This window comes from Pyrus communis, chromosome 1, assembly GCF_963583255.1.
Source record: "Pyrus communis chromosome 1, drPyrComm1.1, whole genome shotgun sequence".
Taxonomy (NCBI): Eukaryota; Viridiplantae; Streptophyta; class Magnoliopsida; order Rosales; family Rosaceae; genus Pyrus; species Pyrus communis.
In genome coordinates this window covers 33,397,832-33,410,383 of record NC_084803.1, presented here as the reverse complement: position 1 = coordinate 33,410,383, position 12,552 = coordinate 33,397,832, and the positions used below count along the sequence as shown (strand labels likewise).

Genomic DNA, 12,552 nt, shown 5'->3' with positions numbered 1-12,552 from the left:
AACTCTCTCTCGTCCCTTCCAATTCCCTTAGGCTGTGATGTTTTCTGATGGGAGAATTTCCAAGTCTTAACAATCAATCATCACCACAATCCACATTCATTGATAAATACTGAATTTACAAGCATTCAAAAAAGTTGTATGAAAAATTATTGTTAATGGCGGGAATAAAGGATTGATGTGGCTAATCATTGGCCATGGCGGCCGCCAGGTGTTCAAGAGGAAAGCTTTGAGAAGAAAAGTTGGGTAGAACGCGATTATGGGAGACGACAACAATGATTCTAACGTGATCATGGGGAGACGACGACAATGATGCTATTGGTTGTAACTCTACCACTGATTATGAGAGATTACAAATGTGGAAAGTAGGAGTAAAGTCTACTGCTACATGTATTAGGTTTGAAAATGAAAAAAAGATGTGAGGCTGGATATCAAAGGCAAGGCTGCTGCTGTGTGTGGAGGAAGTTAAAAATGTTATGGTTGGTGAGGTGAGAGATGGATAAGTGGTGGGCCCAAAATTGTATTTATGTTTTTTTTTTTTTTTTGTAAAGCTATTAAGGGTATATGTGAGAAAAACAAAAATTATGTTTTTAGAGAATTAATTGCATAGTTCAAAGTGGCAGTGAATTCCACATGTCAAATGATGAGTGAGAAAGTACATCTCCATCCCATAAATGAATTGACGGGGCGATGGGCATTAAAATTTTATTAATTTATAAAATTAATAAAAAGATGATATTATGTTTATTTTTCAATAGGATATTTAACCAATGTCATCACGTCAAGTGTTATTATCCCTAAATTACAATTTTTGTGGATATTTTTTATTAGATTTGTGACCAATCTCTTAGTCATGTGTAATGATCCATTAAGAATTTTGTTCATTTTTTAACATTTTTCTTCTAACCACATTTATATGGACCTTGGGATACAATCTTTTGTGCAATCCAACAAACCCAAGTTGTGCCATGTGGGCACAACGGCTAGTAGGATTTTTTTTTTTTTTTCCTTTTTTGATTATGTATTCCTAAAAAAGACGGATTAATATGGACTATTGGGTTATATGAGTTAGAAATCCAACTGCCTACGTCGCACCACATGTACTAGCTATTGAATTAGAAATGAAAAAAAAAAAAATTACTGTTGGAAATCCAACTATACATATATTTTATCGTTAGAATGCATAATCAATGCCGAGTGCACTGCAAGTTGGGCCCCATCAACCTTTTTTGTCTACCAACTTGCCCGCTACGAGCATGTGTTATGCACGTACCTTATGCAAAAAAATAATAATAATAATAAGAATGTGGCTGACGTCAGCATAACATGAACTTACACTCAAGCATTGGTTCATACATCAATTGCTTGGTCCGGCAATTTTGGGCCTATTCATTGCCCGAGTTTTTGGAGTGGGTTGGAGCTAGTTTATTTGATTTTGGACAATAATTATCACGCAATTGGGTTTGGGATAGACGTGCTCTTAAAGGTTGAGTATTTAATACTACCCTAAAATAATATCCTCTATACAAAAATGATATGAATAACATGGTTCTATTTTTATGCACATTTTACCAAGGTTCTAAAAGACATTGAGCGCTAGTCAAGAGGAGGGCTGGGGCCTAGCGCCTAGGCGGGCGTCTAGGCGGACTAGACGGATTTAAGTAAATCTGTTGTGTTTCGTGTAAATAAGTGTCTGTTTATACTTAAAATATATATAATTTCATCATAAACTAGAAAATAGAATGACATATATATTATGAAGTATTAGAACATAATGAAAACATGAAGAGCAAACATATAATGTATGTTTATTTAAGTGTTCAATAAGTCTCTTACAATTTATTGGAAACAATATGCAAAGGGAAAGTTATATATTTTCTATCTAAGAGTATTGTAACCTAGACAAGTGTCTAGACAGGTTTGGACGGTTTAGACGTCATTTCTTAATTTACAAACGCTTAGGCATTAATGCATAGGCGGAGATTTTTAGAACAATGTATTTTGCATATGCAAAATTTGTATTGACATGGCAACTTTCCATTGGAAGCGAAAAATGAGATTGGAAACTACATGGCATAGGCGCTCATAACAATGCCCCTCTTTGTTCCTACTCCGCTCCGCTCTCCATAAACAAGGTTAAATCAGCGTTTTTACCCAACTCCCTGTAATCCACTTCTCCTCATGCTGTGGAAGAAGTGACGAGCTGGGGAATAATTTTGATCAGAAAAGCTAAAAATGACGATATGGGTATTTGGGTATGGCTTTCTTCTCTGGAAGGCTGGTTTTAACTACGACGAGCGGCTCGCCGGCTTTCAACAAAGACTATCGCCGTGTCTTCTACCAAGGTCTCTCTCTCTCTCTCTCTCTACATGCATACATATATACAAATATTGTATTCTGAAATCTGTTCAATTTGCTTGGTGGGTTTGTTGTTATTAGGCATTACGGACCATAGAGGGACGCCTGAGTATCCAGGAAGAACAGTCACATTGGAACCCGCAGAAGGAGAAATCTGTGTAAGTTACTGTTTCAAAATTTTCAATACTATTTGGAGTTATTGTCTTTCAATTTCATATTTTTCTGTTAGTCTTTTTTATTGAAGATACATAATTCCTTCTAATAGGTGCTTGTGTTTACATGTCTCCCTAAATTGGGTTACTTTTGTACTGTCATTATTGAATACACCAGAAATTCAGTTTCTTTCATATCCTAGTCCTAGTATTGCCTGAGTTCGAATTCCCCTTGGCATACATCAAATTAGTTTAGTATATCGCTTTGTCAACGAGGAGTGTGGTGCTGTAGTGATTTTGTTATGTTTTGAAATTATCAAATCAGATGGCATACAATTTTATTTGTAATCCCTTTTGGTTTTTGAGTTTGTAGTGGGGCGTTGCCTACAAGATCTCGAAGAAGGAAGATCAAGAAGTTGCTGTAACGGTAGATTCTTATATATCAAAGGGTTGTTTTCACTATAATTTGGTCTTTTTGCTGGTCATATGATTTGTTGCGCTCTGTGTTGTGCACATATTTTTCTATGACTGCATTGCTTTTCCTGAAATTGTTCAAGGTTCCAAAGTTTACATCTTTAGCCATTCGGCACTTTGTGTTACAGTAGAAGGGAACTCACAATACGTCAAATTTATAGCATCAAGCTCAGAACTTTTGGAACCCGAAATTGCTACAATATGTCAATTCATCCTTTTCACTGATTGTTTTACTACTTCTAGTTGTGAGCTTTTGAAATGCTCAATTGCTCATTCACAATCTCGTTCCAGTGACTTTCGTCAACTTGCAATTAGTATCTTGTAACACGCGATTAGTATCTTGTAACAGAACTTGATTTTATGGCATTGTAACACAGTATTTAGAAGTCAGGGAGAAGCAGTATGACAAGAAGGCTTATCTTGATTTCTTCACCGTAAGGTGGTGTGTTTTCTAGTATTTTTATTGTTTCTTGTCTGTTAAGCAAAATGTTGAAATTTCACTCAGGAGCCAATGGGGACAACTCAAGCTGTTTCAGGTGTACTGGTTTAAGTAGTGAAAATCAACAAGAACATTCCGCATCTTCATACATGTTTATTTGCGTTTAATGCAACCGGATCTGAACTGACGTTGTCACTATTTAGATACATTGCCTCCCCAGACAAGCAACATAATGTGAACTATTTGGGTCCTGCATCCACTGAAGGGATTGCCAAGTTTGTAAACTTGATCCCTTCAATGCCTATCTGGATTGATGTGGTAGAATATATCTATAAAGCGTTATCGAATTAAACTTCAAATCTTAGTACTCAAGACCTACGATAGCTGTTTGCGTGAATTCTGCTTCGTTGAAATCTGAATGATTGGGTAACATTAGCTTTTATGCCGAAGTTCTCAGGCAGTCGACGGTCATAGAAGAAAAAATGGGATTGACCCTAATGCATCCCTTCCTGTTTAATCTGCAGACAAATTGTTCAGGCTCAAGGTCCCTCGGGGCCTAACCAGTACAATGACAGGTTTAGCTTGAAGGTTCTGTTGGACAATGAGAATGAACTTGCCCCCTTCAATGCTGTCGTCGTGGTTCGCTACCGAGTGTAAATTGACATTCGTTGTTCACAAAACTGCATAACTTGAACCGTTTACAAGAACACGAATGTTCCTAGGTGTGGATATTTGACGAAATTCAGGAAGGATTAACCATCACTAAGTAATTTCAGGCAAAGTTGAAACAATCACGGTGAACAGCAAATTTTGCACTGACACACAGAAATCCTGCAAAAAAATACATGATCGAATTGGTCCCTAGACTCTATTGAACCCATTTACATCCAGAACCATAAACAAACTAGTTTACGACGTCGGGATGTTAGATACAAACATTGATCTCAAACAGGTGAAAAGATCCTCTGCCTGAGTGATCACTCTTAATTTGCATCATGGAGAATCCTTAGTACATAACAACAGCTTGCATTTCACATTAACCGTGACTAACGACCAATCTTCCAGATACAGTAAATTGAACACTACAAAAATATCCTGGCATCGAAAGGGAACAATAAAGTCGCAATACATGTCACTAAAAGCAGAAAAAGTTCAGAAAAATGCTTGTCGGATGTTGCTCAATCCAATTTCAAAAGAAAGGTTTTATGCAAACTGCAGCAAGATGGGTGTCTGCTTTAACCACCCGAAGAAACCAATTTGTTGAGAGAACTATTATCCCTGCTTCTGATGTGCAAAGAGCTGTTATGGTGGCAAGAGTAACAAGATTATTCGGTAATATAACTGAAAGTTATTCGTCCAACTTCATCACTGCTATTTTGTCCCGCACCCATAAGAAGTATCAGAATAAGGCTATTCTGACTCTACATTGTACATAAATAGTTTAAAACTTAATCACTGTCATCAGCTTCATCTGCATAAATTAAGGAAAGACTTCGTCAGAATCACTTCGTATGAATTCAGTGATTTTTAGTATACTTGCATGTGTACTAATACCACCAAGATGAACATTTGAACTTGTATTTACGGCACCCCGTTACAAGCTTAATCTGCTCAAATTACTATATCCTAAAGTTCATTACTTCATTTTGCTGAAGTTTATTCTTTACACTGATATCACATAACTCTGATCAATGAATTAACTGAGGGCAGAGATTTCTTAAATTAAATGGAGGTTGAGCAAGCATTTAATGAAAAAAAAAAACATCTCTGTTTAGAGATTATATTAATTGACATCCAATACCTCCATTAGCTCCATATGTAGGATGTTACACAATCTTACCAGTTTTGATTAATATAAATGCTAGAATCGTTGGTAAAGCACGGAAGCCACAACCCGTAATGATTTGACCTTGTCAAATGCATAATGAATGCATATGTAACATTGCAGAAGCACCGTAAATAATAAAATTCTCATCCTCATTGCCCTAGCCTTCATTTATAATAGGTAAATGACATTAAAGTTCATGAATTAACACTTACCCTCATCACTATGGTTGTCATCACTATTACCATTATCCTCAATGTCCTTGTCCTCAACCTCATTCTCTTCCTTGTCGGTGTTGTCAGCTTCATCATTGTCATCATCTGAACTTTCAGCATCATCAGAATCACTTTCAACTGGTAATTTGGGCTTTGGAGGAGGCACAAAACTAGTTGTGGACCTCCTACGTGAGCTCGTTACAATGTTACTCATGTCAATGCCTTCGAGCTCTTTTGCCCTTTCCTTTTTCTTTTTGACTTCCTTGATTTCTGAAATAAGATAATAGATGGTAAGAATCCTTACAAACATGACAAAATCAGGGTAAAATATGTATGGTGAAACCACACCCCCATGGAAGGTCATAAGACCCTTGACTGTAAGGGTGGGGTGGGTCTCTTGACCTAATTCATGGAGAATGATTAACACTCGCAAGAATAATTTGTATGGTATTTTCTGGCAAATAAGTAGGAAGACTCATAAATAACCACATGACCCAATGAGGCCCCGTTTGGTATTCCTTTTTTTTCACCAAAAAATGCTTCACCTTAAAGTTAGGCAACAAAAAGTGTTTGGTAAAATTAAAATATCATGCTTATTTTAAAAGCAACGACCTCCAGACAATAGCCTCTAAAGCAAGCTGCTTTTATAAAAAGCGGAGTTGAGCCTTTAATGAATATTTTCGATTCTTGTTACCCTCATTATTTTAAAAAAAGACAATATTTATCCTTCCACACACATTTCATCCCTTTGAGAGAAAAAGTGACCGCTGCTACTACCATTACAACCACTAACCTTACACCACCATTGTTGTCACCACCGCCACCACCGCAATCATCACCACCGCCATCATAACCACCACTGCCTCCGTTGCACCCACCCTTACCACAATTGTCACTTCTGCACCCCAACCACCACACCCCACTATTGGCACCACCACCGTACCCCCACCATTGCCATGCCATCACAACCGCCGCCCCCACTGCCACTGTCACGTCCATCGTCTCGACCACCTACAACTACAATTACCAACCTACCACAAAAACCAGAGTTGCCACCGCCACCGCCAACACCGCCTATACCACCACCATCACAATTGCGACCACTAGCGTCGCCCCCACCCCACTACATTGTCCATTTTTGTCATTATATACAATTATATCACTTATTGTATAATTTACCAAACGCTTTTACACTACTTTTTATACTCACAACAATTTTAAAAATACAGTTTATCAAACGCTCAATTGCTTTATTTTACAACTGAATATTCTTAAAGCACAACAGAAACAGATTTTTAAAAAAGCACAGCAATCCCAAACTGGCCCTGAATGCATTCATTGTATTTCTTTGTATACTAAAGAATCAACATATGTGGGTCAACATATGTGACCCAATTAATGCTCTCAGTCTCTAACCCATTGAGAGCTCATCTGAATCCACATAATCCGATGCCATCCATGGGGATTGACATTGCCATGCATGTGAAGATGATAAGGACAAACTAAGGATTATGATTCGGCATTCTCAAAGACTTCAAGTAACATTGTGCATCATAACTTCCATGTCAATCCTAAACCCAAATTCCCAGAACAAACCTAGCTAGGTTTCCCTTTCATAACATCTTGGTAAATTATATCAAATGATATCCACAGTTGATATGCCAAGTATCGCTATCAAAGGCTACATTTAAAAACTCACCTTTCTCAGAGGGATGTGCAGATAATCCTTCTCTAGAGAGTATCTCCTCTAACTCTTTTATCAAGTGAGCTTCACGTTTGTTCTCAGGCACCTGCTTGACTTTCTTGTAAACTGAGGGGGCAACGCTGTATAACAGACAATAAACATCATAATGTAACAATGACAAGGATGCAAGTCTATCTATGCATAGAGTCAAATATGAAAAACCTCATTCCACATGCTTTGATAACTGATCGTAGATGCTCCACACGTTTCCCATATGCAGGTGTTGTTGAAACTTCTTTCTTCTACAATTTGATAAACAGTATGATTCAATAATAGACAAAGCCTACTTTTATGGTGGTTTCAGAAACATACAAGGTAATTACCTTTATAGGTTTTTCAGCAGATGACTGAGAACGATCATCTTCAGAGACATTTCCAGTGTCTTCTGCGTCACTTTTGTCCTCTGGTTGTTTTTGAGGAGGCTTGATCCTCTTCTTTCCAGAGACGTTAGTCTCCTTGGCCATTCTTTTCCGTTTCTTATGCCCATCAGTATTCTGCATCTTTCCTTTTGAAGCACTTTTGCTTCTACGTTTTACTTCGTGTTCTTCCTCACTACCTTCATTATCTGAAGAACCAGAACTCTCATTGCTTCTGACCTTAGTGGATGCTTTTCTCTGAGCACTTTTCTGCATCTTTCCTTTTGGAGCACTTTTGCTTCTAGGTTTTATTTCATCTTCTTCCTCACTACCTTCATTATCTAAAGAACCAGAACTCTCATCGCTTCTGACCTTAGTGGATGCTTTTCTTTGAGCACTTTTCAGAACATTTTTCTTGGCAGTTGTAGCAGGTTCAGAAATTTCACAAGATTCTAGAACCTGAAAAAGAGAATATATGCAAAGTATGACCACCAGCGATAGACATATTCACTTCTATAATTTCAAGATGCCTTGACACAAAATTATCTTACCTCGTCTAGTTGCTGACTTATAAACTTCTTAAAGGGGTCAAGAGTATATTTCTGAAGCTTAAGATCTTCCTCCAAAAGTCGGCGAAGTCCAGCCAGAGTAATCTTTCTGTAGTGAAAGGAAGGAATAAATAATGATTACTTCATTTACTCAACTGACAACATTGAAAATTAACATCTAAAGAGCCAATCAAAAGGGGAGAAAGAATATACATGAAAATTAGTAAACTAATGCAATTGACAGCAATAACCGGTAATCTTTTTTCTTTTGTCAAAAGCAATAACCAATAATCAGTTCAAAGAAAGATGTAGCATACTCAGAATTAGCTTTGATATAAGAACCCCTTTTTCTAAGGGCTGACTTTATCACACTCTCAGTTGGAGCCTTATTTTGGTTGGTAGTTTTAGTTTCTTCAGTTCCAGTTTTCGCCACTTTATGCCCTGTCAGAAGCCCCATTACAGGAGAGTCTTCCATTTTCTCCTCATCTTCTGAACAGGTTTCCTTCGCGTCTTTGTTTGACTTTCCTTTGAGTGATTCTGCTACTTCTCCTTTAACCAAACTTTTTTCATCCGTCTCCCCTGATGTCTTTGAGGTATTGTCATCACCAGCACCTTCTAAGACCTAGCATTTTGAAAAGAATAAATGCAATTAGGAGATGACATATTTCATGAGAAAACATTTGGACTCCAATTAATAAATAAATAAACTAAAAAATTAATACAACATAAAATGAAATAACACAAGAAATATAACATTCGCAGCAAAAGGGAAAGTGGCATGCTCCTAAATGATAAGTCATTGGGATAAACTGGAGTGAGGACATTTTGGATATGGTGATTGAATGGACCAGTGGCACTTGACAAGCTCATGGCAGATGCCCTCAGGGTTATGGTGAAGCATCACTTGCTCTAAACCATATTGCTTGCTGGGTCTCCCATTCGGCTTGTTGGTTCAAAGATTTTTTTGTTAATTTGAAGCCTTGCTAGTACTTTGGACTAGGCACAGAAATTCTGCAGACGGGTATTAGATCTGGTAAACATGCATGCACCCCAGTTAAAAAATACATTGCAGTAACATCCAAGTTTCTCATAAATCTCATCCTGCATGATCACTTAAATGTTCAACCTTCATCTCTGGGAAAAATTAAAGCACCCAGACACCTAGTCACTCCCCAACCATTAGATCTAATTTACAAATGCACAGGTACAAACATGAAGTTCCAAGCCATAGCCAAGAGTCCCAGAGACCACACCCTATTAATTCAAAGTAATCAAGAAAATGCCAATATCAAAATACCCAAAACCATCAAATGGCAACTGTGGGAGACGTGTAAAACTAGCTTGGGTAAATGCATCAGCATATGGCCCTCAGGCTCGAGACTTGATGGTGGCCTACCCCTGCCCCTTCCATAGAGTCAAAGCCCAGCCCAAATCCAAGACCAGATGGGCCAGGGCTAGCCACATTAGATAGTTCAAAAGGAAATGTCTGGCTCAGAAATTCTTTTTAATATTATCTCAATTAAATGAAATTCTCAAGAACAAGACAAGATAGTTTTTTTTTTTTTTTTGTTGAGTTAAAGTCGCCAACAAAAACCAATGAGAAAAAAAAAACAAATATGATCCAAAGGGTAGTTTTGTTCAATCCATCGAACATAAAACATATATGAAGAAAGATTTTGAAATAAAAAGCCTTACCTTTTTGGAAACAAATTGACAAAACAAGTGGAGCCTTTGAAAATTTCTAAACTTTCACTTTAGGCAACTCTTTCTAGCATATCTTTTACTTGATTCTCATTTCATAAAGAAATCAATTTAATGATACGTATCTGTTTCCTCTAGAAGAAATTACTTGAGAAAAAACTAAATGCTCATGAATCTAGAAAATTTCCTGCAGAAGGAAAAAAGTTCCATTCCAGGGAAAATAAAAAATTTCCAGTCCAGAAAACTTAAAACTTAAAACGTAAGAATATTTCCAGTCCAGAAATCATTTGCAGGGAACTATTTTTGATTGACACACATAAAAACTACAATGAAAAAGTATTGAAGAAACAGTAAATGGCCCATACGAAATTTAACAAAGGGAGCATAATAAGCTACCATGAAACTCTTCAATACATAATTCAAAGTGCTTGAAATAAAACATAATAAAAATGATGATGTTATGACCAAGTACACTATAGTCAGGCTAAATGAGAACAACGAGCTTCGATTATGAAAGATATACCTCCACCAAATGTTCCTTGACAAATCTCTTGTGCACATCCAACGCAAATGTCTCCAAGCCCAGGTCTTTCTCTAAGACTCTTCGGACGCCCTCAAAAGTCAAAGAACTGCATATGAAAATATAACTTTATAAAGTAATCCAACCTTGGATGGGGGTCCAACATGCTCAGCCCACAAGTGCATCTAAACTAACTTTACATTTTCAACTTTCTTGAGCTTCCCTATGAAATAATTTCAATCAAACTTCCAAACAATGAACGACTGCAATCCAGTTGCGATTGGGAAGAGAAATCTCTCAACATGGTCGCGAAAGTTGAGCGCATTGGCTTCATCCACCAAAGCTTATTTTGAGAATTGTCGCTAAGCAGATACAAAATCATTGGGAAGTTGAATTCTTGGAACTCATTTTGCAGTTTCCAGGGTTAGGGTTTAAAATAGATAAAGAAAGTCAAGTATTACCATACAAATTAGAGCAAGGAATGCTAAAGAATAAATAATTCCCGTAGCAGGAAATGACTGGAACAATCCTAAGCTTCGGATTACTGAAAGGAATTCCCTGCCCTACATTCTTTTGCTTTGTTTTTCGAAAGAACAAATGCGGAGATATGACAGTGCAAGGTGTGCTTTACTTCACATAAATGTACAAAGTTCACCTACACCAAGCGCAAAAGGACTTATTCTGTCCGTTACGTTGTAATTCTGCGAACCCAAACGAAGCATAGAGCGTATAGAACACTCAGAAGCTTCAAAACCCTAAACAAAACAACTAAACACACCAATCCTAAGAACACAAAGCATATCAAAAACAGTTAACCACACACTTGCATCTACACACTGGCCCTTAATTAAGTTATAATACGCATAATTAAACCCTAAAACACACAAATCAAAGTTACAAACTTTCAGTGCAAATCAATCCTATATGAATTTATATCACACATTCCGGCATAAAAGAAAAGAAAAACCACAACTAATATTTAAATTAAATTCATCAAAAGTACACAAATTCAGTAAGAAGAGAGAAAGAGAGAGAAAGAGTGAGAGAGAGAGAGATAGATTACTCGGATTGTTCTTTGAAGTAAGGGACGCGTGAGCGCATAGCACTCTCAATCTGGGACTGGACATCGTGCGCCTCCTTCAGAGGGCTCTCGCTATCTTGCGCATCCTCCGCCATTACTGTGAACTCCCTCTTCCTCTAAGAAAGAAGCAGCTTCTTCTCACGTGGGAGCAGGGGGCCAAAGGAAAAGGGGGAGAGTGACGGGGTTAATTTAATCTGTATACGCTCACATCGCAATACGCTGCACTTACGGTTCTACGTGTGGTGCTATATTAGCATATGGCACAGTGTGTGAGAAATTTTTTTTTTTTTTTTTTTATTTTTGAAATAAAGAAAGAGAGTGATAGAGAATGTGGGAATGTGACGGTTTTTTTTTTTTTTTTTTTTAAATTAGAGATATGTTAGAATTACATGTAAGTGAGGCTTTGAAAAAAAAAAAAGTAAAATTACATTTCTACCCCATCTTTCTTATTTATGTTATGTTTTAATTAGAGAGTTAAACTGGTAATTTCATAAAATTTTGGTTGATAATAATTGTTTTATTAATTAGTAAAGATATAGAGGTATATTTTATTTTGTTTTATATTTATAAATTTACTAAATTCAACGATTAAAATTTAATATGATCAAATTTAATGATAAAGAAAAAAAATCTAACAACTAAAATAATACAAAATTTAATTTCATGTGTTTCATTTTTTTTTTTTAGTGTTCTAGAAGTTTTAAGATGTTGGTATAATTAAATTAAGATAGTCTACCTAATTTTTGTATTTAAATAAATTATTAAAAAATTATTCTGAATTTATTTTTTAATAATTTCAAACTAAAAATTTAAGCAAAAGAGTTAAAGCAGAAAAAATGTTTCTGAATTAAAATTTAATATTAAATTTAATATGATCATATTTAATAATAAAGAAAAAAAGTCTAAATCATTTAAATTTAAATATAACGACTAAAATAATACAAAATTTATTTTCAGGTGTTTCATATTTTTTTCTTAGTGTTCTAGAAGTTTTAAGATGTCGGTTTAATTAAATTAAGATAGTATACCTAATTTTTGTATTTAAATAAATTATTAAAAAAAAATTATTCTGAATTTATTTTTTTATAAACTTAAACTAAAAATTTAAGCAGAATAGTTAAAGCAGAAAAATTGTTTCTGAA

General features: G+C 36.0%; 1 protein-coding gene and 1 pseudogene across 1 annotated transcript; one reads left to right on the top strand and one right to left on the bottom strand.

Annotated features, from left to right (window-relative positions):
* The first annotated feature begins 2,120 nt into the window (after nucleotides 1-2,120).
* On the top strand, nucleotides 2,121-4,077 carry LOC137726173 (gamma-glutamylcyclotransferase 2-3-like; annotated as a pseudogene).
* A 353-nt stretch (nucleotides 4,078-4,430) lies between these two features.
* LOC137712400 (uncharacterized) lies at nucleotides 4,431-11,577 on the bottom strand. Its single transcript, XM_068451488.1, has 9 exons — nucleotides 11,393-11,577; nucleotides 10,333-10,438; nucleotides 8,426-8,730; nucleotides 8,112-8,217; nucleotides 7,528-8,019; nucleotides 7,367-7,446; nucleotides 7,160-7,284; nucleotides 5,461-5,730; nucleotides 4,431-4,891 (listed from the first exon to the last, which is right to left on the bottom strand). Exons 1-9 carry the CDS (start codon nucleotides 11,503-11,505, stop codon nucleotides 4,869-4,871), a joined length of 1,620 nt encoding a protein of 539 aa, XP_068307589.1. The 5' UTR covers nucleotides 11,506-11,577; the 3' UTR covers nucleotides 4,431-4,868.
* Between the last annotated feature and the right edge of the window lie 975 nt (nucleotides 11,578-12,552).

Coding starts and splice junctions, on each gene's coding strand:
- LOC137712400 (XM_068451488.1), bottom strand. CDS start 11,505: ATGGCGGAGGATGCGCAAGATAGCGAGAGCCCTCTGAAGGAGGCGCAC. Junction 8,731..10,332: donor TCAAGGAACATTTGGTGGAG/GTATATCTTTCA, acceptor TCAAAATGCTAG/GTCTTAGAAGGTGCTGGTGA. Junction 4,892..5,460: donor TGACAACCATAGTGATGAGG/GTAAGTGTTAAT, acceptor TAATTTATGCAG/ATGAAGCTGATGACAGTGAT.